This window comes from Leptodactylus fuscus, chromosome 4, assembly GCF_031893055.1.
Source record: "Leptodactylus fuscus isolate aLepFus1 chromosome 4, aLepFus1.hap2, whole genome shotgun sequence".
Taxonomy (NCBI): domain Eukaryota; kingdom Metazoa; phylum Chordata; class Amphibia; order Anura; family Leptodactylidae; genus Leptodactylus; species Leptodactylus fuscus.
In genome coordinates, this window is record NC_134268.1 from 5,010,537 (window position 1) to 5,034,761 (window position 24,225).

The window sequence follows — 24,225 nt, forward strand, 5'->3', positions numbered from 1 at the left end:
GTCCCAGACAGGCACAGGGGGATCCCCCAGCCCCCACCTGCCACCACCGCCGCTGCCTCCCCCGCTACAGCTGCAGCCGCTTAACCTCAGACAGCCGCCTATAGACAGCGGCTCACCTATAGCTGACTGCGGGATGGACCGGGCGAGAAGGAGTTAATTGTGGCCCCCTGGACGGCTGGATCCTCTTAGTGGCCCCTCCTTGTCTTTACCGCTGGTTGCTGAGGGGTTAATGGCCGATCCTCTGATTAACCCCTCCGGTCCCGGGCTGTCGCCGCGGCGTTGTCAGACGCTCCACGGCTCTCTTTGGCCACGTTCCGGGGTGGAATGATTCGAAACCTGCCAAACCCCAGCGGATCTGAAGGATATTTTCCTACAACCCATCTCCTCCGAAACCAAACACCCCCAGACATTAACCCTTCCTGTCCCTGCTAGTGTTCTAGTGGTGCCCTGTAGTGGGAGGAGCCTCCTCTCTGTCACTATGGGGTGGCTGATAACAGGGAGTAATAGCCCGTAGTCACCTGCACAGCTCAGGAAGCCCAATAATCCCCAATAGTGTCCCCCTCCTCCCTGCTCTGCACCCTATGGGGTGTCTGCAGTGTAATTGGGGTGTCACCCCCCCTGGTGGCCAAACTGGACCTCACCTAAGATGTAGCAGAGCCGAGCGGGAGACTCAGGGGACACGTCCTAGTGGCCTTAAAGGGGGGGACATTTTCTAACCATAGGCTGAAAACTACAATTCCCATGAGTCCCCAAGTGACCTGCAGAGAGGGGGCGCCCTGCTCAGCCATTGGTACATGAACGTCATGTGACAAAGCTGCGTGATGTCACCAGCTTGAGGTCATGTGACCATAACCATGTCCTGGCTCGGGGCAGCGCCATGCAGATCTATAACCCTAAATGCTAAACCACCTCAGAACCCCCAAAGGGGACCCTCAGGATAGCCCCATCCCAAAGGGGACCCTCAGGATAGCCCCATCCCAAAGGGGACCCTCAGGAGAGCCCCATCCCAAAGGGGACCCTCAGGAGAGCCCCATCCCAAAGGGGACCCTCAGGGCAGACCCCTCCCAATGGGGACCCTCAGGATAGCCCCATCCCAAAGGGGACCCTCAGGGCAGACCCCTCCCAAAGGGGACCCTCAGGATAGCCCCATCCCAAAGGGGACCCTCAGGATAGCCCCATCCCAAAGGGAATCCTCAGGGCAGACCCCTCCCAAAGGGGACCCTCAGGATAGCCCCATCCCAAAGGGGACCCTCAGGATAGCCCCATCCCAAAGGGGACCCTCAGGGCAGACCCCTCAAAAAAGGGGACCCTCAGGATAGTCCCATCCCAAAGGGGACCCTCAGGGCAGACCCCTCCCAATGGGGACCCTCAGGGCAGACCCCTCCCAAAGGGGACCCTCAGGGCAGACCCCTCCCAAAGGGGACCCTCAGGATAGCCCCATCCCAAAGGGGACCCTCAGGATAGCCCCATCCCAAAGGGAATCCTCAGGGCAGACCCCTCCCAAAGGGGACCCTCAGGATAGCCCCATCCCAAAGGGGACCCTCAGGATAGCCCCATCCCAAAGGGGACCCTCAGGGCAGACCCCTCCCAAAGGGGACCCTCAGGATAGCCCCATCCCAAAGGGGACCCTCAGGGCAGACCCCTCCCAAAGGGGACCCTCAGGATAGCCCCATCCCAAAGGGGACCCTCAGGATAGCCCCATCCCAAAGGGGACCCTCAGGATAGCCCCATCCCAAAGGGGACCCTCAGGGCAGACCCCTCCCAAAGGGGACCCTCAGGATAGCCCCATCCCAAAGGGAATCCTCAGGGCAGACCCCTCCCAAAGGGGACCCTCAGGATAGCCCCATCCCAAAGGGGACCCTCAGGATAGCCCCATCCCAAAGGGGACCCTCAGGGCAGACCCCTCCCAAAGGGGGCCCTCAGGGCAGACCCCTCCCCAAAGGAGACCCTCAGGACAGATTCCCCCCACCATATACACCAGCAGTGATGACGGCAGCGCTCATATAAATAAACAACATCTGTTTATTGCAGTGACAGATACACATGGAGGGCTCACGTGGGGGCCGTTCAGTCCTGGACCCCCAGGAGACTCCTCCGTAGGGTCTCCCTGAAGTGACCACCACCACATGTGTACATAGATCTGTGGTCTGTGTGTGGCCCCTCTCACCCCACAGTCTCTCGTCTTCTGTGCGCTGGATTGGGGGTGCCCGTCCTTGGCACGCTGGTCTCTGTCTGGTTGTGTGATTTCAGGGTATCACTGGGGGTCGGTGCTCCCCCGCAGCCTTCATTAGGTTCTGATGGTAGTCTTCCTCTCTCGATCTTTTCCCTGCAAAGCAAATGAAGGAAAGGGTTAACCTCCAGATATGTCACTGATGTGTCCCCCAGGCCTGCGAGGGGCGCTGTCCTGTACTCTGGATACATCACTAGATTGGCCCTGTCTCGTGTGTCATTGCCCATTAGGCCTGTGGGGGGCGCTGTCCTGTACTCTGACCCTGTCCCCTGTGTCATTGCCCCTCAGGCCTGCGGGGGCCGCTGTCCTGTACTCTGTATACATCACTAGATTGGCCCTGTCCTGTACATCATTGCCCCTCAGGCCTGTGGGGGGCGCTGTCCTGTACTCTGGCCCTGTCCCGTGCGTCATTGCCTCTCAGGCCTGCGGAGGGCGCTGTCCTGTACTCTGGCCCTGTCCCGTGCGTCATTGCCTCTCAGGCCTGCGGAGGGCGCTGTCCTGTACTCTGGCCCTGTCCCGTGCGTCATTGCCTCTCAGGCCTGCGGAGGGCGCTGTCCTGTACTCTGGCCCTGTCCCGTGCGTCATTGCCTCTCAGGCCTGCGGAGGGCGCTGCCCTGTACTCTGGCCCTGTCCCGTGTGTCATTGCCCCTCAGGCCTGTGGGGGGCGCTGTCCTGTACTCCGGATACATCAGTATGTCGGCCTTTGTTTAGGGATGAATACGTTATTTTGAAAGAATTTACTTTCCACCTCTGTAACCGCCCGAAACCGTGAAATAATATCTGAGCGCGGCGTCCAGAGAGGAGGGGGCTGGGAGCGCGTGAGGAGAACGGGGGGCTGATAGAGCCGAAATATGACCACACACAATATACCAGAGGATTACACCATCTAGTGCACCGAACCTGGAGCGCTGCCGCTATAATAAGAGCTGGTGTTCGCCTGTACTCCGCTATAAAAAGAGCTGGTGCCATCCTGTACTCCGCTATAATAAGAGCTGGTGTTCGCCTGTACTCCGCTATAATAAGAGCTAGTGCCTGCCTGTACTCCGCTATAATAAGAGCTGGTGTTCGCCTGTACTCCGCTATAATAAGAGCTGGTGCCATCCTGTACTCCGCTATAATAAGAGCTGGTGTTCGCCTGTACTCCGCTATAATAAGAGCTGGTGCCGTCCTGTACTCCGCTATAATAAGAGCTGGTGCCGTCCTGTACTCCGCTATAATAAGAGCTGGTGCCATCCTCTACTCCGCTATAATAAGAGCTGGTGTTCGCCTGTACTCCGCTATAATAAGAGCTGGTGCCGTCCTGTACTCCGCTATAATAAGAGCTGGTGCCGTCCTGTACTCCGCTATAATAAGAGCTGGTGTTCGCCTGTACTCCGCTATAATAAGAGCTGGTGCCGTCCTGTACTCCGCTATAATAAGAGCTGGTGCTGTTCTGTACTCCGCTATAATAAGAGCTAGTGCCTGCCTGTACTCCGCTATAATAAGAGCTGGTGTTCGCCTGTACTCCGCTATAATAAGAGCTGGTGTTCGCCTGTACTCCGCTATAATAAGAGCTGGTGTTCGCCTGTACTCCGCTATAAAAAGAGCTGGTGCCATCCTGTACTCCGCTATAATAAGAGCTGGTGTTCGCCTGTACTCCGCTATAATAAGAGCTAGTGCCTGCCTGTACTCCGCTATAATAAGAGCTGGTGTTCGCCTGTACTCCGCTATAATAAGAGCTGGTGCCATCCTGTACTCCGCTATAATAAGAGCTGGTGTTCGCCTGTACTCCGCTATAATAAGAGCTGGTGCCGTCCTGTACTCCGCTATAATAAGAGCTGGTGCCGTCCTGTACTCCGCTATAATAAGAGCTGGTGCCATCCTCTACTCCGCTATAATAAGAGCTGGTGTTCGCCTGTACTCCGCTATAATAAGAGCTGGTGCCGTCCTGTACTCCGCTATAATAAGAGCTGGTGCCGTCCTGTACTCCGCTATAATAAGAGCTGGTGTTCGCCTGTACTCCGCTATAATAAGAGCTGGTGCCGTCCTGTACTCCGCTATAATAAGAGCTGGTGCTGTTCTGTACTCCGCTATAATAAGAGCTAGTGCCTGCCTGTACTCCGCTATAATAAGAGCTGGTGTTCGCCTGTACTCCGCTATAATAAGAGCTGGTGTTCGCCTGTACTCCGCTATAATAAGAGCTGGTGTTCGCCTGTACTCCGCTATAATAAGAGCTGGTGTTCGCCTGTACTCCGCTATAATAAGAGCTGGTGCCGTCCTGTACTCCGCTATAATAAGAGCTGGTGCCGTCCTGTACTCCGCTATAATAAGAGCTGGTGTTCGCCTGTACTCCGCTATAATAAGAGCTGGTGTTCGCCTGTACTCCGCTATAATAAGAGCTGGTGTTCGCCTGTACTCCGCTATAATAAGAGCTGGTGTTCGCCTGTACTCCGCTATAATAAGAGCTGGTGTTCGCCTGTACTCCGCTATAATAAGAGCTGGTGCCGGCTTGTACTCCGCTATAATAAGTGCTGGTGCTGTCCTGTACTCTGCTATAATAAGAGCTGGTGTTCGCCTGTACTCCGCTATAATAAGAGCTGCTGTTCGCCTGTACTCCGCTATAATAAGAGCTGGTGTTCGCCTGTACTCCGCTATAATAAGAGCTGGTGTTCGCCTGTACTCCGCTATAATAAGAGCTGGTGTTCGCCTGTACTCCGCTATAATAAGAGCTGGTGTTCGCCTGTACTCCGCTATAATAAGAGCTGGTGCTGTCCTGTACTCCGCTATAATAAGAGCTGGTGCCATCCTGTACTCCGCTATAATAAGAGCTGGTGTTCGCCTGTACTCTCGCTCCTGTCTGATTACTGGTCGTGTGTAGTTTCAGCCGCCCGCCCTCGCCCCAAACATGGCCGACCTGACAGCCATGACCGGACTTGTGTTGAGGTTTGTGGTTGTCGGCGCCTGGTCCTCTCTACTATAGGTGACATTAAAGGGCCGGCGCAGCTGCTGTTTGTGGTTCCTGACGTTCCTGTTGACGTGACCGCTCTGGTATTCTGTGTATTTCCACATTTTACAATCCACTTAAAAATGGAAAATTTGGGCAAAGCCTCTTAGCGTAACAAAGCGGTTCTGTGTGAGGACGGCGGCGCGGGCACGCTGCCGTACCGAGGTGTCTCCAGAGACGCGGCCCCCGGCGCTCTGCCAGCGCTCACTCCTGAATCTCAATCATCTTTATGAGGTTTAAAAGTCAATAGACAGAAAGAAAAGTAACCGGTGACAGCGAGTGCAAATATCGCAACGTATCGCAAAGCAGACACGGGTGAGGGGAGAGACCCCCGACTGCCAGGTGCCTACATAATCCATCCGCAGCACGTGACCGCTACTATGACTCTGCAATGAGTCTGCACCCATAGTCCAATAGGTGTGGTTATAGGGCAGTATTATATATGCTGCGTGTGTATAATGTGAAGCCGGTGAGGTGAAGGAGACGCTACCTAGACCTCACCTAGTAATGTGCATGAGATCAGATCTCTAGAGGACAGTGAGGTGGAGGAGACTCTACCTAGACCTCACCTAGTAATGTGTATGAGATTAGATCTCCCGGAGGACAGTGAGGTGGAGAAGACTCTACCTAGACCTCACCTAGTAGTGTGTATGAGATCAGATCTCCAGAGGACGGTGAGGTGGAGGAGATGCTACCTAGACCTCACCTGTAGTAATGTGTATGAGATCAGATCTCCCGGAGGACAGTGAGGTGGAGAAAACTCTACCTAGACCTCACCTAGTAGTGTGTATGAGATCAGATCTCCAGAGGACGGTGAGGTGGAGGAGATGCTACCTAGACCTCACCTAGTAATGTGTATGAGATTAGATCTCCAGAGGATGGTGAGGTGGAGGAGATGCTACCTGGACCTCACCTAGTAATGTGTATGAGATCAGATCTCCAGAGGACCCGTGAGGTGAAGGAGATGCTACCTAGACCTCACCTGTAATAATGTGTATGAGATCAGATCCCCAGAGGACGGTGAGGTGGAGGAGACTCTACCTAGACCTCACCTAGTAATGTGTATTAGATTAGATCTCCAGAGGACAGTGAGGTGGAGGAGATGCTACCTAGACCTCATCTAGTAATGTGTATGAGATTAGATCTCCAGAGGACGGTGAGGTGGAGGAGATGCTACCTAGACCTCATCTAGTAATGTGTATGAGATTAGATCTCCAGAGGACAGTGAGGTGGAGGAGACGCTACCTAGACCTCACCTAGTAATGTGTATAAGATTAGATCTCCAGAGGATGGTGAGGTGGAGGAGATGCTACCTGGACCTCACCTAGTAATGTGTATGAGATCAGATCTCCAGAGGACCCGTGAGGTGAAGGAGATGCTACCTAGACCTCACCTGTAATAATGTGTATGAGATCAGATCCCCAGAGGACGGTGAGGTGAAGGAGATGCTACCTAGACCTCATCTAGTAATGTGTATGAGATCAGATCCCCAGAGGACAGTGAGGTGGAGGAGATGCTACCTAGACCTCATCTAGTAATGTGTATGAGATTAGATCTCCAGAGGATGGTGAGGTGGAGGAGATGCTACCTGGACCTCACCTAGTAATGTGTATGAGATTAGATCTCTAGAGGATGGTGAGGTGGAGGAGACTCTACCTAGACCTCACCTAGTAATGTGTATGAGATTAGATCTCCCGGAGGACAGTGAGGTGGAGAAGACTCTACCTAGACCTCACCTAGTAGTGTGTATGAGATCAGATCTCCAGAGGACGGTGAGGTGAAGGAGATGCTACCTAGACCTCACCTAGTAATGTGTATGAGATTAGATCTCCAGAGGACAGTGAGGTGGAGGAGACGCTACCTAGACCTCACCTAGTAATGTGTATGAGATTAGATCTCCAGAGGATGGTGAGGTGGAGGAGATGCTACCTGGACCTCACCTAGTAATGTGTATGAGATCAGATCTCCAGAGGACCCGTGAGGTGAAGGAGATGCTACCTAGACCTCACCTGTAATAATGTGTATGAGATTAGATCTCTAGAGGATGGTGAGGTGGAGGAGATGCTACCTAGACCTCACCTAGTAATGTGTATGAGATCAGATCTCCAGAGGACAGTGAGGTGGAGGAGATGCTACCTAGACCTCACCTGAGTAGTGTCTATGAGATCAGATCTCGAGAGGACGGTGAGGTGACGGAGACCATACCTAGACCTCACCTAGTAATGTGTATGAGATCAGATCTCCAGAGGACGGTGAGGTGACGGAGACCATACCTAGACCTCACCTAGTAATGTGTATGAGATCAGATCTCCAGAGGACGGTGAGGTGGAGGAGATGCTACCTGGACCTCACCTAGTAATGTGTATGAGATTAGATCTCCCGGAGGACGTTGAGGTGAGGGAGACCATACCTAGACCTCACCTAGTAATGTGTATGAGATCAGATCTCCAGAGGACAGTGAGGTGGAGGAGATGCTACCTAGACCTCACCTGTAATAATGTGTATGAGATCAGATCTCCAGAGGACAGTGAGGTGAAGGAGACGCTACCTAGACCTCACCTGTAGTAATGTGTATGAGATCAGATTACCAGAGGACGGTGAGGTGAAGGAGACACTACCTAGACCTCACCTGTAGTAATGTGTATGAGATCAGATCTCCAGAGGACGGTGCGGTGGAGGAGACGCTACCTAGACCTCACCTGTAGTAATGTGTATGAGATCAGATCTCCAGAGGACAGTGAGGTGGAGGAGATGCTACCTGGACCTCACCTAGTAATGTGTATGAGATCAGATCTCCAGAGGACAGTGAGGTGGAGGAGATGCTACCTGGACCTCACCTAGTAATGTGTATGAGATTAGATCTCCCGGAGGACAGTGAGGTGGAGGAGATGCTACCTAGACCTCACCTAGTAATGTGTATGAGATCAGATCTCCAGAGGACAGTGAGGTGGAGGAGATGCTACCTAGACCTCACCTGTAGTAATGTGTATGAGATCAGATCTCCAGAGGACAGTGAGGTGGAGGAGATGCTACCTAGACCTCACCTGTAGTAATGTGTATGAGATCAGATCACCTAGGACAGTGAGGTGAAGGAGATGCTACCTAGACCTCACCTAGTAATGTGTATGAGATCAGATCTCCAGAGGACAGTGAGGTGAAGGAGACTCTACCTAGACCTCACCTAGTAATGTGTATGAGATCAGATCTCCAGAGGACGGTGAGGTGAAGGAGATGCTACCTAGACCTCACCTAGTAATGTGTATGAGATCAGATCTCCAGAGGACGGTGAGGTGGAGGAGATGCTACCTAGACCTTACCTAGTAATGTGTATGAGATTAGATCTCCAGAGGACAGTGAGGTGGAGGAGACGCTACCTAGACCTCACCTAGTAATGTGTATGAGATTAGATCTCCAGAGGATGGTGAGGTGGAGGAGATGCTACCTGGACCTCACCTAGTAATGTGTATGAGATCAGATCTCCAGAGGACGGTGAGGTGGAGGAGATGCTACCTAGACCTCACCTAGTAATGTGTATGAGATCAGATCTCCAGAGGACAGTGAGGTGACGGAGACCATACCTAGACCTCACCTAGTAATGTGTATGAGATCAGATCTCCAGAGGACGGTGAGGTGAAGGAGACCCATGAGCACCACATACATGCAGTCTTGGGCACATGTGAAATGTTTCTGCATCAATATTTGCCACAAAGTAGTTGTGTGATTATCTTCCCAAAAAATTGACCTTGTCCTAATCTGGAATTCCTCCATGTCATTTGCTGCTGCATTACACTGTGGGGTGTGCATGTACCTGCCGAATTGTGAGTGTGGGGTATCAGGGCAAAGTCTCTCCTGCACCTGCTTCCCCAAACTGATTTATGACGTCTGAGCTCTGGGTAGGAAGTGTCAGCGGAGGGTCACGTGCCTAGCAGATTGGATTGGAGCTTTGGTCAAGTCCTCAGGAGTGTTGCTCTGATTTTGGTGGTTGGCTATGGCCCCTGGGGTGTGTGCGGCCCCTGGAGTGTGTGCAGCCCCGGTCAGGGCCCTGATATCAGAAGACACATTAGTCTTTGGTACTCACCAGTTTCCTCTGGTTGCTGAGGCAGAAGGTGCAGATCTGTTTGGGTTGGCCTTGCTCGGGCTCCCTGTGCTTGGGGCTGGCAGTGGTTGGGTGGTGCTGGTAGTACGGGGCACTGGTGTGACAGGGTTGTCCATCTCCACATGTGTCTCCGAGCAGTAGTACATTTCCAAGGTGTGAGATGTAGCTGGAGGCCAGGCGTAGAGTCTCTATTTTGGAGAGTTTGCGGTCGGCGGGCTCTGTAGGGATGAGTGTGCGCAGGGCTGTGAAGGCATTGTTGACGCTGTTGGTCCGGTCCCTCTCGCGGGCGTTGGCCGTATGTCGCTGACGTGGTTCCCGCTGCAGTCGCGGACACTTTTTATCTGCCCTTTTGCCACCACTACCGGAGTGATGGAAGCCTTTGTCGCCGCAGCCTGAGCTGTCGCTGCCGCTGTCCTCGTCGTCGGAAAGCATGCTGATGTCCGGGTAGAGAAAGCGGGCAGGAGGGGCATGGCGGAGCATTGCAAAAGACATGGCGGGGCAGAGGGTGGCAGGCACTGGTAGGTGACAGCTGTCCGGGAGACTCTGCTATGGCTGTCCACTAGTGCTGTCACTGCCGGGTGCTGCTCGCTGTCTCTGCTGCTGACGCTCTGTCCATCTCTTCCCCCTCCTCCTGTATTTGTGTCCTCGCCGCCGCCGTGGTATCTCACACGTGTGGAGTGCAGCCGTCTGGCTGAGCTGCAGCTGTGATTGACTTTTTATAGTGACCCTTGAGAGTGAGTCTGGTTCCTCCCTCGGCCGGCAGCAGACACGAGTGAGGGGGGCTCCATCGGAAGCTGGATGAGGGGGAAGGGAGTCCCCAGACGGCTGTGGGATTTAACAGCCTAGACTGGCCTGTGCTTCTTAACCAGGCGCACCATTAACCCTTATCGCTCCCTCCATCACAATCTCCATTCTGCCAGAAAACTGGGAAAGTGGTGAATTTTAGGCCTCGTGGACTGTCTGAAAAACATCGAAAACTTTTTGCAGAACTTTTTTTCTTGTGTGCGCCGTTGTTGGCTTGTCGGTGTTGGATGATATTCTATCTGCTCTGTCCGGAGGGGGCGCCGGATACCCCTGTGTAGGGTCACTATGTATATAGCAGCTCGCCACTGCCAAGGATATAAGAGCTGGTGTATCCAGGCTGTAGTTGTAGTGGTGGGTCTGGGGGCTCTCGGCGGGGTCCTCCTTATGTGGTAGATTACCCGGGACATCATGTCAGAGAGGGAACCAATAACCAGTGACCGGCCGCACTGGGATCGAGAGCTCGGCCCTCACCTGCCTATTGGCTACTGGTTGTAAATTGGAGATAAATTCAGTATTATGTCGTCGTAGAATAGTGGTAGTGGAAATGGTGGTAGTAGTAGTGGTAGTATAGTAGTGGTAGTGTAGTAGTAGCGGTGGTAGTATAGTAGTGGTGATGGTGTAGTAGTAGTATAGTGGTAGTAGTAATGGTAGTAGCGTAGTAGTATAGTACTGGTAGTATAGTAGTTGTAGTATAGTAGTAGTGGTAGAGTAGTAGTAGTATGTAGTGGTAGTGTAGTAGTAGTACTATGTAGTGGTAGTATAGTAGCAGTAGTATAGTAGTGGTAGTATACTAGTATGTAGTAGTGGTAGTGTAGTAGTAGTATAGTAGTGGTAGTGTAGTAGTAGTATAGTAGTGGTAGTGTAGTAGTAGTATAGTAGTGGTAGTGTAGTAGTAGTATAGTAGTGGTAGTGTAGTAGTAGTATAGTAGTGGTAGTATAGTAGCAGTAGTATAGTAGTGGTAGTATACTAGTATGTAGTAGTGGTAGTGTAGTAGTAGTAGTATAGTAGTGGTAGTGTAGCAGTAGTATAGTAGTGGTAGTATACTAGTATGTAGTAGTGGTAGTGTAGTAGTAGTAGTATAGTAGTGGTAGTGTAGTAGTAGTATAGTAGTGGTAGTGTAGTAGTAGTATGTAGTGGTAGTAGTAGTATAGTAGTGGTAGTATACTAGTATGTAGTAGTGGTAGTGTAGTAGTAGTATAGTAGTGGTAGTGTAGTAGTAGTATGTAGTGGTAGTAGTAATATAGTAGTGGTAGTATACTAGTATGTAGTAGTGGTAGTGTAGTAGTAGTATAGTAGTGGTAGTGGTAGTGTAGTAGTAGTATGTAGTGGTAGTAGTAGTGTAGTAGTAGTATGTAGTGGTAGTAGTAGTATAGTAGTATGTAGTGGTAGTAGTAGTGTGGTGGTGGTAGTAGTAGTAGTAGTGGTGGTAGTATAGTAGTGGTGTTCGTAGTAGTGGTGGTAGTAGTAGTATAGTAGTAGTATGTAGTGGTAGTAGTATAGTAGTAGTGGTGGTAGTATAGTAGTGGTAGTAGTAATATAGTAGTTGTAGTATAGTAGTGGTATTTATAGTAGCAGTAGTATAGTAGTGGTGGTAGTAGTAGTATAGTAGTAGTATAGTAGTAGTATAGTAGTGGTAGTAGTAGTGGTAGTAGTATAGTAGTAGTTGTAGTATAGTAGTGGTATTTATAGTAGCAGTAGTATAGTAGTGGTGGTAGTAGTAGTATAGTAGTGGTAATGTAGTAGTAGCAGTAGTATTTAGTGGTAGTAGTAGTATAGTAGTGGTAGTATAGTAGTAGTGGTAGTATAGTAGTAGTGGTAGTAGTAGTAGTAGTATACTAGTGGTAGTAGTAATGATAGTATAGTAGCAGTGGTAGTAGTAGTAGTAGTAGTATACTAGTGGTAGTAGTAATGATAGTATAGTAGCAGTGGTAGTAGTAGTAGTAGTAGTATACTAGTGGTAGTAGTAATGATAGTATAGTAGCAGTGGTAGTATAACTCCTATCATCCTACACCTGAAGCTCCACTGGAGAGTCCACACCCGGGGCCTTGGAGGCTGAGCACAGACTATTGAGAAGCCATTCTCTGCCCAGCCGTCTCTTCTCTCTCTCTCTCTCTCTCTCTCTGCCCAGCCGTCTCTTCTCTCTCTCTCTCTCTCTCTCTCTGCCCAGCCGTCTCTTCTCTCTCTCTGCCCAGCAGTTTCGCTCGCTCTCTATTTGCCCAGCTGTCTCTTCTCACCTGCTGATCTCGTTGCTCTTGGACAGGACATCAGGAACACAGTAGGGAACATCCCTATGGAATGGTACAAGGATTTCCCGCACATCGGGTACGACCTGGATGGGAAGAAAATCTTCAAACCGCTGAGGACTAAGGACCAACTGGAAGAATTTCTGGACAAAATGGAGAATCCAGATTACTGGTGAGTGTGAGCGGAAGTCGCTTGTGTTTATGTCAGTGGCCTCGTGCAGCGGGTCGGGTAGACGCCCTCCCCTGGTAACGATCTCTCAAGTCCATTGGTGTTAGATTGGGGGGTGATCCCGGGATCGCTCTAATGTCCGTCTGTTTACAGGAGAACCGTTCACGATAAGAAGACAGGCCGGGACATCACACTGACCGACGAGCAGGTGGATCTCGTCGACCGGCTGCAGCGCGGACAGTTTGGAGATGTGAACTTTGACCCCTACCAGGTACATTGGTCATCATTCAACTGCCAAGAAGGACTGGAGCACTCCCCAATCCCCTCCCCAGTATTACAAATTGTGTCCCACGACATTTCCCACCAGTAGTCACAGCAGTTCTCCCACCTTCACTACCCCAATAGTCACAGTACTCCTCCCACCATTGTCCAGTAGTCACAGCAGTTCTCCCACCTTCACTACCCCAATAGTCACAGTACTCCTCCCACCATTGTCCAGTAGTCACAGCAGTTCTCCCACCTTCACTACCCCAATAGTCACAGTACTCTTCCCACCAATGTCCAGTAGTCACAGCAGTTCTCCCACCATCACTATCCCAATAGTCACAGTACTCTTCCCACCAATGTCCAGTAGTCACAGCAGTTCTCCCACCATCACTACCCCAATAGTCACAGTACTCTTCCCACCAATGTCCAGTAGTCACAGCAGTTCTCCCACCATCACTACCCCAATAGTCACAGTACTCTTCCCACCAATGTCCAGTAGTCACAGCAGTTCTCCCACCATCACTACCCCAATAGTCACAGTACTCTTCCCACCAATGTCCAGTAGTCACAGCAGTTCTCCCAACATATTCCCCCCCCCCCCAGTCATCACAGTGGTCTTTTCACATCACTCTCCTAGTAGTCCTAGCCACCCACCTACCATCTCCACCCCAATAGTCACAGCCGCCCTCCCACCTTCCCACCTCAGCACTGTCCTTCATCTTCTTACTTGCACCTTAGTCAGATAAGGCGTTGCTTCTTCTTGCAGCCGTCTGTGGATTTCTTCACCCATGAGACCATGATCCATCCAGTCACCAACCGACCGGCAGACAAGAGAAGTTTCATACCATCCCTCATTGAGAAGGAGAAGGTAAAGTGTTGTCTTGGTTCCCGATGACGCCGCCATCTTTGGTTGGCCTGATGTGCTGCTGCAGAACCTCTTATGGTGATTCTATTATTTCTTGCTTTTTTCCATCCTTAGGTTTCTAAGTTGGTTCATGCCATTAAGATGGGCTGGATACGACCTCGCAAACCTCGAGATGACACTCCAGTCTACTATGACTTGTGGGCTCAAGAGGATCCCAACGCCATACTAGGGAGGCACAAAATGCACGTTCCTGCTCCAAAGCTCCCGCTCCCGGGACATGAGGAGTCCTACAACCCCCCTCCGGAGTATCTGATGACTGAGGAGGAGGTGCGATAGGTGCCTGTTGTGCTAGCGATGTGTGTTGTCTTCTTAGAGATGTCTTCATGTCAGGGTCTTCTCTTTTCTGCAGAAATTGGCTTGGGAGCAGCAGGACGCCGAAGACCGGAAGTTGTCCTTCATCCCCAAGCAGCACAGCTCCCTGCGCGCCGTGCCCGCGTACTCCCGCTTCATACACGAGAAGTTTGAGCGCTGCCTGGACCTGTACTTGTGTCCTCGCCAGAGGAAGATGAGGGTAAGTGACCGCCAGATGTGTGACCTGCTATCCCAGGAACTCGGACTCATCTGTCGTCTTATATCAATCAGGTCAATGTGGATCCCGAGGACCTGATCCCCAAACTGCCCAAACCCCGTGATCTGCAGCCATTCCCCACTACACAGTCCATGGTGAGTCCTCCACCCATCCAGAAGTGTCTGTCATTGTGCATTGTTGGTGGTCTGCTGCATGGCATTTTCACTTAAGTCTGTGCCCTCTCTTGCCTCTCGCTCTGACCTCTGTCCGGCCCTCTCTTGCCACTCGCTCTGACCTCTGCCCAGCCCTCTCTTGCCTCTCGCTCTGACCTGTGCCCGGCCCTCTCTTCCCTCTCGCTCTGACCTCTCTCCGATCCTCTCTTGCCTCTCGCTCTGACCTCTGCCCGGCCCTCTCTTCCCTCTCGCTCTGACCTCTGTCCGGCCCTCTCTTGCCTCTCGCTCTGACCTCTGCCCGGCCCTCTCTTGCCTCTCGCTCTGACCTCTGCCCGGCCCTCTCTTGCCTCTGGCTCTGACCGGCCCTCTCTTGCCTCTGGCTCTGACCTCTCTCCGACCCTCTCTTGCCTCTCGCTCTGACCTCTGCCCGGCCCTCTCTTGCCTCTCGCTCTGACCTCTGCCCGGCCCTCTCTTGCCTCTCGCTCTGACCTCTGCCCGGCCCTCTCTTGCCTCTCGCTCTGACCTCTGCCCGGCCCTCTCTTGCCTCTCGCTCTGACCTCTGTCCGGCCCTCTCTTGCCTCTCGCTCTGACCTCTGTCCGGCCCTCTCTTGCCTCTCGCTCTGACCTCTGCCCAGCCCTCTCTTGCCTCTGACCTCTCTCCGACCCTCTCTTGCCTCTGGCTCTGACCTCTCTCCGACCCTCTCATGCCTCTCGCTCTGACCTGTGCCCGGCCCTCTCTTGCCTCTCGCTCTGACCTCTGCCCGACCCTCTCTTGCCTCTCGCTCTGACCTCTGTCCGGCCCTCTCTTGCCTCTCGCTCTGACCTCTGCCCAGCCCTCTCTTGCCTCTGACCTCTCTCCGACCCTCTCTTGCCTCTGGCTCTGACCTCTCTCCGACCCTCTCATGCCTCTCGCTCTGACCTGTGCCCGGCCCTCTCTTGCCTCTCGCTCTGACCTCTGTCTGGCCCTCTCTTGCCTCTCGCTCTGACCTCTGCCCGGCCCTCTCTTGCCTCTCGCTCTGACCTCTGCCCGGCCCTCTCTTGCCTCTCGCTCTGACCTGTGCCCGGCCCTCTCTTGCCTCTCGCTCTGACCTGTGCCTGGCCTTCTCTTGCCTCTCGCTCTGACCTCTGTCTGGCCCTCTTGCCTCTCGCTCTGACCTGTGCCTGGCCCTCTCTGTCTGGCCCTCTTGCCTCTCGCTCTGACCTCTGCCCGGCCCTCTCCTGCCTCTCGCTCTGACCTGTGCCCGGCCCTCTCTTGCCTCTCGCTCTGACCTGTGCCCGGCCCTCTCTTGCCTCTCGCTCTGACCTGTGCCCAGCCCTCTCTTGCCTCTGACCTCTCTCCGACCCTCTCTTGCCTCTCGCTCTGACCTCTGCCCGGCCCTCTCTTGCCTCTCGCTCTGACCTCTGCCCGGCCCTCTCTTGCCTCTCGCTCTGACTTCTGTCCGGCCCTCTCTTGCCTCTCGCTCTGACCTCTGTCCGGCCCTCTCTTGCCTCTCGCTCTGACCTGTGCCCGGCCCTCTCTTGCCTCTCGCTCTGACCTGTGCCCGGCCCTCTCTTGCCTCTCGCTCTGACCTGTGCCCGGCCCTCTCTTGCCTCTCGCTCTGACCTGTGCCCGGCCCTCTCTTGCCTCTCGCTCTGACCTCTGTCTGGCCCTCTCTGTCTGGCCCTCTTGCCTCTCGCGCTGACTTCTGCCCGGCCCTCTCTTGCCTCTCGCTCTGACCTCTGTCCGGCCCTCTCCGGCCCTCTCTTGCCTCTCGCTCTGACCTCTGTCTGGCCCTCTCCGGCCCTCTCTTGCCTCTCGCTCTGACCTCTGCCCGGCCCTCTCTTGCCTCTCGCTCTGACCTCTGCCCGGCCCTCTCTTGCCTCTCGCTCTGACTTCTGTCCGGCCCTCTCTTGCCTCTCGCTCTGACCTCTGTCCGGCCCTCTCCTGCCTCTCGCTCTGACCTCTGTCTGGCCCTCTCCGGCCCTCTCTTGCCTCTCGCTCTGACCTCTGTCCGGCCCTCTCTTGCCTCTCGCTCTGACCTCTGTCTGGCCCTCTCCGGCCCTCTCTTGCCTCTCGCTCTGACCTCTGTCCGGCCCTCTCTTGCCTCTCGCTCTGACCTCTGTCCGGCCCTCTCTTGCCTCTCGCTCTGACCTCTGTCTGGCCCTCTCTGTCTGGCCCTCTTGCCTCTCGCGCTGACTTCTGCCCGGCCCTCTCTTGCCTCTCGCTCTGACCTCTGCCCGGCCCTCTCTTGCCTCTCGCTCTGACCTCTGCCCGGCCCTCTCCTGCCTCTCGCTCTGACCTCTGTCTGGCCCTCTCCGGCCCTCTCTTGCCTCTCGCTCTGACCTCTGTCCGGCCCTCTCTTGCCTCTCGCTCTGACCTCTGTCCGGCCCTCTCTTGCCTCTCGCTCTGACCTCTGTCCGGCCCTCTCTTGCCTCTCGCTCTGACCTCTGTCCGGCCCTCTCTTGCCTCTCGCTCTGACCTCTGTCCGGCCCTCTCTTGCCTCTCGCTCTGACCTCTGTCCGGCCCTCTCTTGCCTCTCGCTCTGACCTCTGTCCGGCCCTCTCTTGCCTCTCGCTCTGACCTCTGTCCGGCCCTCTCTTGCCTCTCGCTCTGACCTCTGTCCGGCCCTCTCTTGCCTCTCGCTCTGACCTCTGTCCGGCCCTCTCTTGCCTCTCGCTCTGACCTCTGTCCGGCCCTCTCTTGCCTCTCGCTCTGACCTCTGTCCGGCCCTCTCTTGCCTCTCGCTCTGACCTCTGTCCGGCCCTCTCTTGCCTCTCGCTCTGACCTCTGTCCGGCCCTCTCTTGCCTCTCGCTCTGACCTCTGTCCGGCCCTCTCTTGCCTCTCGCTCTGACCTCTGTCCGGCCCTCTCTTGCCTCTCGCTCTGACCTCTGTCCGGCCCTCTCTTGCCTCTCGCTCTGACCTCTGTCCGGCCCTCTCTTGCCTCTCGCTCTGACCTCTGTCCGGCCCTCTCTTGCCTCTCGCTCTGACCTCTGTCCGGCCCTCTCTTGCCTCTCGCTCTGACCTCTGTCCGGCCCTCTCTTGCCTCTCGCTCTGACCTCTGCTCGGCCCTCTCTTGCCTCTCGCTCTGACCTCTGCTCGGCCCTCTCTTGCCTCTCGCTCTGACCTCTGCTCGGCCCTCTCCTGCCTCTTGCTCTGACCTGTGTTTTCCTGCAGGTTTATCGAGGACACACGGATCTTGTGCGCTGTATCTCTGTCTCTCCCTCTGGTCAGTGGATTGTCTCAGGTAAGGTCACTCAGTAACCATTCACATCCATAATTTATTTTTTTTGCCATGTGAGATTATCAGGATTTAGACATTTGGGTGGGAGATGACTAGACTAAGTGTAATTCATCTGCCTTAATCCGAGGAGCCGTGACCCTTCTGGAGGTGACTAGTGCCTCCTCCAGTCCACTGGTTGTTCGGGGTACAGCGGCTGACTCCTGTGGTTCTTCTCCTTAGGCTCTGATGACTCCACGCTCAGGTTCTGGGAAGTTTGTTCTGGTCGCTGTATGAAAACTATTAATCTGGACGGAGCCATCAAAAGCGTCAACTGGAACCCAAACGCTGCGCAGGTGCTGGTGGCCGCATGTGTGTGAGTATCTGCAGAGCTCCGACCACATCTGTACAGGCTGCAGGTGGTCGCTATAGAAGTCTGCGGCTCAGGGATGGCCATGGGTTGGTGGGATGTAACGTCAGGCTGGGGCCAGTATTTCACATGTCGGTTGCATCTCTCAGGGAGCGCTCAGTTATCATTGTGAATCCCGGCCTTGGAGATCGTCTTCTCGCCACCTCCACAGATCAGCACCTGGAGGCGTATCAGGAGCCTGAAGAGCAGAAGCAGCAGCCAGTGACCTGGGAATTTGCAGAGGGGGCAGATTATGAGCAGGGAGTGCGGCTCCGGATCCACCACGAGAAGGTAGAGCTCTCCCTGATGGGCGATGTCCTCCGCGCTCTCTGCTCAGTCTCTTGACTCTTTGTCTTTCTCCTCAGGCGGTGAAGCAGGTGAGCTGGCACGGTCGTGGGGACTATTTTGCAGTTGTCCTCCCAGATAATGGGAATTCTCAGGTTCTTATACATCAGCTCAGCCGCAGACGCAGCCAAAACCCATTTCGTAAGAGCAAAGGTCAGGTCCAGCGAGTCCAGTTCCACCCCACTCGCCCGTTTTTTTTTGTGGCCACACAGAGATATATCAGAGTCTACAATTTGCTGAAACAAGAGCTGACCAAGAAGCTGCTCGCCAACTGCAAATGGATCTCAAGCATCGCCATACACCCTGCAGGTGAGTGCAGAGGATGATGGGGCTAATGGGTCCGGGGGCCCTTGTTGTGCTCTGACCTGTGTAGTATTATACAATGTGCAGGGCAGTCACTACAGCTCTTCTCGCCCTAGGTGACAATCTGATCTATGGAAGTTATGACTCTAAGCTGGCCTGGTTTGACATGGATTTGTCCACCAAACCTTACAAGGTTCTCAGGTAGGTCTCGTGAGTGAGGGTCTCCTCACGTCATCCTCTGGAGATAACGCTGAGACATTGTGCTGTTGTTTTACAGACATCATAAGAAAGCTCTGCGGGCCGTGTCCTTCCATAAGCAGTACCCGCTCTTCGCCTCTGGCTCAGATGATGGCAGTGTCATTGTGTGTCATGGCATGGTTTACAAGTAAGTGTCGCGTCAGCTCTGGATCTGTGTCCGCTCTATGGGTGGGAATCTCTGACCGGCTCTCTATTGTCTCGCAGTGACCTCCTGCAGAATCCTCTCATTGTGCCTGTGAAAGTTCTTCGAGGGCACGAGATCACACGGGACCTGGGCGTCTTGGATGTCGTCTTCCACCCCACACAGCCTTGGGTCTTCTCTTCTGGAGCAGATGCTACAGTCCGACTTTTCACGTAACCAGAGCGCTCTCCTACCTGTATATACACATCTGTACGCCTGCAGTGTCCCAGGAGGATTGTTTTATAATAAAACTTATTATGTCTCCTTGGGTCGTTCTCTACTTCTTAATAAATGGGTGGTGCAGCCTTAAAGGAATTGTCAATAAATAATAGTCATTGCCTCCTGGTGATTGTGGAAGAGTCTGAAGATTTACACCATTGAGGTGTGGCTATATGGCACCAGCATCGCCTCCCACGGTGCAGAGCGCAATGATGGCGGAACCTTGAGAGTTGTACTTCCGTCGTCAGAATGGAATTGTAACAGCTGTAACGTAGTCTCTGTGGGAAACGTGACCGGTGTCAGATGTCGTCCCACGACTGGACAATAAGCACCATCTTCACCCCAATACCTAAGTTTACTATTGGATCTGGAGTAGACGGGAGTCATTCCAAGAACGAAGTCCTTCTAAGATCAGGACACGACAGTCTTGATGGCACCAATCTGATCTTGTGCCCCTGTGCTCACCTCCGGTCAGTCTGAGGGTGGACTATTACAATCTAATCCTCTCAGATGTCTCCATCTTAGTGTTCTCCTCGGGCGGTGGAGGCTTCCATCTTGCAGCCTAGCCGTGTAGTTGGCAGGTGTTGTACAAGGCCTGTGTTTGGGGACCGTCTTTTCTTTAGAAGGACATGTCTCTGGCGGGTCGAGTAGAAGTCCCACAGCATGGCCGATCCTTACAGGTCGCTTCCCTCCTGGCCGCACCATGAGCCATAGACCAGATTCCTCCCTGAAGAGTCTTTACCAATGCTGATCCTTCCTCCTGAGAAGTCTTACACAATCTCCCTTCTAAGGATCAGTCCCAATCTCTACAGTAATGCCCTACGAGTCCGTATTATACACCTGATATCTGTCTGCAGGGCTGGCGCTTACAGCATCACCTATGGCTACGACTATGGGTTGGTCATTGTGGCCATAACATGGACTGTCCAGGCAGCCGAGCTTGGCCTGGGGTGTAATATTGTGACCACTTTGTGGTGGTATGTTTTCGGTCAGTGAGTGTATTTGCGTTGAGCCCGCATTACTACAAGATTACACACAGTTCACACTCGTAGTGAAAATAACCGTCGTGTTTTCTGATGCTTCTAAAGCCACAACAATAGAAAAGCCCCATCAACCTGAAATATACAGAAATATGGACATGGCCAAATATACACACCCCACCTCGTAACAGACACAGATGTGGAGAGGGGGCCCAAAGGATGGACAACGAAGACTGGAGAGCGAGACCTGGAGCAACATCCAAGACCGGCGACCAATAGTCATTATTGCAACGTGTCCATAACAGTCGTAACTGACGCGAGACTGAAGGTCTCCAACTGGTAAGGACAACCTCGCGTCCACCGGAGCAGAAGACAGACAAGTCAGCGGTGACACTACAGGACATGCTGGTGACGACAGGGAAAGTGCTAGGATAAAGCAGCTTGGATCATGGGAGTTGTAGTCCTGTCCTCCAACATCAGACAAACTTCGCCAAGCGGCCCATCGTCTCCGAAGCTTTAATGCGCACGGCTGGAACCGGATCCTTCAACAAGACAATGAGAGCTGGAAAAGAGGAAAACAGTCAGCAAGAAGCCATGTGGAGAAATAGCACGACCGAAGAGCCAGAGGCTGCACGACCGAAGAGCCAGAGGCTGCACGACCGAAGAGCCAGAGGCTGCACGACCGAAGAGCCAGAGGCTGCAAGACCGAGACAAACCAGTAGCTCGTGGAGAGCTGATGTGTATCCCTGTGGATGGGAATGGTGTGTCTCAGTAGTGCAGCCTCAAACTTAGGGGCAAAAACTTCTGACAGAAAAATGGAGGTTAAAAACTGGATCTCACAACTATAGTGAACAATCTCTTGTAAAAAGACGACAATATCAGAGAAACCGATAGGAGATGCGGCAAGTTACAAGAACCGTCCCGACAGTCATTACACAAATAATACAGTTATACCCTATATAACAATCCCACCTGTGACCGCCGACCCTCTCCGCGGTATACGCGTCCCGTGTATAATTGTACTGTGACCGCCGACCCTCTCCCCGGTATACGCGTCCCCTACATAACTGTACTGTGACCGCCGACCCTCTCCCCGGTATACGCGTCTCCTGTATAGCTGTACTGTGACCGCCGACCCTCTCCCCGGTATACGCGTCCCCTGTATAGCTGTACTGTGACCGCCGACCCTCTCCCCCATATACGCGTCCCCTACATAACTGTACTGTGACCGCCGACCCTCTCCCCGGTATACGCGTCCCCTACATAGCTGTACTGTGACCGCCGACCCTCTCCCCGGTATACGCGTCCCCTGTATAACTGTACTGTGACCGCCGACCCTCTCCCCGGTATACGCGTCCCCTGTATAACTGTACTGTGACCGCCGACCCTCTCCCCCGTATACGCGTCCCCTGTATAACTGTACTGTGACCGCCGACCCTCTCCCCCGTATACGCGTCCCCTGTATAACTGTACTGTGACCGCCGACCCTCTCCCCCGTATACGCGTCCCCTACATAACTGTACTGTGACCGCCGACCCTCTCCCCGGTATACGCGTCCCCTACATAGCTGTACTGTGACCGCCGACCCTCTCCCCGGTATACGCGTCCCCTGTATAACTGTACTGTGACCGCCGACCCTCTCCCCCGTATACGCGTCCCCTGTATAACTGTACTGTGACCGCCGACCCTCTCCCCCGTATACGCGTCCCCTGTATAACTGTACTGTGACCGCCGACCCTCTCCCCCGTATACGCGTCCCCTACATAACTGTACTGTGACCGCCGACCCTCTCCGCGGTATACGCGTCCCCCTGTATAACTGTACTGTGACCGCCGACCCTCTCCCCCGTATACGCGTCCCCTACATAACTGTACTGTGACCGCCGACCCTCTCCCCGGTATACGCGTCCCCTGTATAGCTGTACTGTGACCGCCGACCCTCTCCCCCGTATACGCGTCCCCTACATAACTGTACTGTGACCGCCGACCCTCTCCCCGGTATACGCGTCCCCTACATAACTGTACTGTGACCGCCGACCCTCTCCCCGGTATACGCGTCCCCTGTATAGCTGTACTGTGACCGCCGACCCTCTCCCCCGTATACGCGTCCCCTACATAACTGTACTGTGACCGCCGACCCTCTCCCCGGTATACGCGTCCCCTGTATAACTGTACTGTGACCGCCGACCCTCTCCCCGGTATACGCGTCCCCTGTATAACTGTACTGTGACCGCCGACCCTCTCCCCCGTATACGCGTCCCCTGTATAACTGTACTGTGACCGCCGACCCTCTCCCCCGTATACGCGTCCCCTGTATAACTGTACTGTGACCGCCGACCCTCTCCCCCGTATACGCGTCCCCTGTATAACTGTACTGTGACCGCCGACCCTCTCCCCCGTATACGCGTCCCCTGTATAACTGTACTGTGACCGCCGACCCTCTCCCCGATATACGCGTCCCCTGTATAACTGTACTGTGACCGCCGACCCTCTCCCCGGTATACGCGTCCCCTACATAACTGTACTGTGACCGCCGACCCTCTCCGCGGTATACGCGTCCCCCTGTATAACTGTACTGTGACCGCCGACCCTCTCCCCCGTATACGCGTCCCCTGTATAACTGTACTGTGACCGCCGACCCTCTCCCCCGTATACGCGTCCCCTGTATAACTGTACTGTGACCGCCGACCCTCTCCCCGATATACGCGTCCCCTGTATAACTGTACTGTGACCGCCGACCCTCTCCCCGGTATACGCGTCCCCTACATAACTGTACTGTGACCGCCGACCCTCTCCCCGGTATACGCGTCCCCTACATAACTGTACTGTGACCGCCGACCCTCTCCGCGGTATACGCGTCCCCCTGTATAACTGTACTGTGACCGCCGACCCTCTCCCCCGTATACGCGTCCCCTGTATAACTGTACTGTGACCGCCGACCCTCTCCCCCGTATACGCGTCCCCTGTATAACTGTACTGTGACCGCCGACCCTCTCCCCCGTATACGCGTCCCCTACATAACTGTACTGTGACCGCCGACCCTCTCCCCGGTATACGCGTCCCCTACATAGCTGTACTGTGACCGCCGACCCTCTCCCCGGTATACGCGTCCCCTGTATAACTGTACTGTGACCGCCAACCCTCTCCCCCGTATACGCGTCCCCTGTATAACTGTACTGTGACCGCCGACCCTCTCCCCCGTATACGCGTCCCCTGTATAACTGTACTGTGACCGCCGACCCTCTCCCCCGTATACGCGTCCCCTGTATAACTGTACTGTGACCGCCGACCCTCTCCCCCGTATACGCGTCCCCTGTATAACTGTACTGTGACCGCCGACCCTCTCCCCGATATACGCGTCCCCTGTATAACTGTACTGTGACCGCCGACCCTCTCCCCGGTATACGCGTCCCCTACATAACTGTACTGTGACCGCCGACCCTCTCCGCGGTATACGCGTCCCCCTGTATAACTGTACTGTGACCGCCGACCCTCTCCCCCGTATACGCGTCCCCTACATAACTGTACTGTGACCGCCGACCCTCTCCCCGGTATACGCGTCCCCTGTATAGCTGTACTGTGACCGCCGACCCTCTCCCCCGTATACGCGTCCCCTACATAACTGTACTGTGACCGCCGACCCTCTCCCCGGTATACGCGTCCCCTACATAACTGTACTGTGACCGCCGACCCTCTCCCCGGTATACGCGTCCCCTACATAACTGTACTGTGACCGCCGACCCTCTCCGCGGTATACGCGTCCCCCTGTATAACTGTACTGTGACCGCCGACCCTCTCCCCCGTATACGCGTCCCCTACATAACTGTACTGTGACCGCCGACCCTCTCCCCGGTATACGCGTCCCCTGTATAGCTGTACTGTGACCGCCGACCCTCTCCCCGGTATACGCGTCCCCTACATAGCTGTACTGTG

General features: G+C 54.1%; 3 protein-coding genes across 6 annotated transcripts in view; 1 reads left to right on the plus strand and 2 right to left on the minus strand.

Moving 5' to 3' along the window:
• Positions 1 to 19,322, plus strand: part of BOP1 (BOP1 ribosomal biogenesis factor) — a 33,238-nt gene extending 13,916 nt beyond the window's left edge. The window contains exons 4-16 of the mRNA XM_075270019.1: positions 12,376 to 12,530; positions 12,681 to 12,798; positions 13,561 to 13,662; positions 13,774 to 13,986; positions 14,069 to 14,230; positions 14,302 to 14,382; positions 17,556 to 17,625; positions 17,842 to 17,974; positions 18,118 to 18,298; positions 18,373 to 18,661; positions 18,772 to 18,856; positions 18,933 to 19,040; positions 19,118 to 19,322. Coding sequence (XP_075126120.1) covers positions 12,376 to 12,530; positions 12,681 to 12,798; positions 13,561 to 13,662; positions 13,774 to 13,986; positions 14,069 to 14,230; positions 14,302 to 14,382; positions 17,556 to 17,625; positions 17,842 to 17,974; positions 18,118 to 18,298; positions 18,373 to 18,661; positions 18,772 to 18,856; positions 18,933 to 19,040; positions 19,118 to 19,271 — 1,851 coding nt within the window. The 3' untranslated portion in view covers positions 19,272 to 19,322. The remainder of the gene's footprint in view (positions 1 to 12,375; positions 12,531 to 12,680; positions 12,799 to 13,560; positions 13,663 to 13,773; positions 13,987 to 14,068; positions 14,231 to 14,301; positions 14,383 to 17,555; positions 17,626 to 17,841; positions 17,975 to 18,117; positions 18,299 to 18,372; positions 18,662 to 18,771; positions 18,857 to 18,932; positions 19,041 to 19,117) is intronic.
• On the minus strand, positions 2,035 to 10,021 carry SCX (scleraxis bHLH transcription factor). Its single transcript, XM_075272050.1, has 2 exons — positions 9,292 to 10,021; positions 2,035 to 2,326 (listed from the first exon to the last, which is right to left on the minus strand). Exons 1-2 carry the CDS (start codon positions 9,799 to 9,801, stop codon positions 2,288 to 2,290), a joined length of 549 nt encoding a protein of 182 aa, XP_075128151.1. The 5' UTR covers positions 9,802 to 10,021; the 3' UTR covers positions 2,035 to 2,287.
• Positions 19,323 to 20,362: 1,040 nt separating the features above from the next.
• MROH1 (maestro heat like repeat family member 1) overlaps positions 20,363 to 24,225 on the minus strand; it is a 50,445-nt gene continuing 46,582 nt past the window's right edge. For all 4 annotated transcript variants that reach the window (XM_075270018.1, XM_075270015.1, XM_075270016.1 and 1 more), the window contains one exon: positions 20,363 to 20,855. In XM_075270018.1, the coding sequence (XP_075126119.1) occupies positions 20,770 to 20,855 (86 nt within the window). In that variant the 3' untranslated portion in view covers positions 20,363 to 20,769. The remainder of the gene's footprint in view (positions 20,856 to 24,225) is intronic.

What these genes read in the sequence shown, in the direction of transcription:
- SCX (XM_075272050.1), bottom strand. Translation starts at nt 9,801, where the DNA reads ATGTCTTTTGCAATGCTCCGCCATGCCCCTCCTGCCCGCTTTCTCTAC. An exon ending in TCAGCAACCAGAGGAAACTG is followed by an intron (nt 2,327 to 9,291) that starts GTGAGTACCAAA and finishes TTTGCTTTGCAG; the next exon opens with GGAAAAGATCGAGAGAGGAA.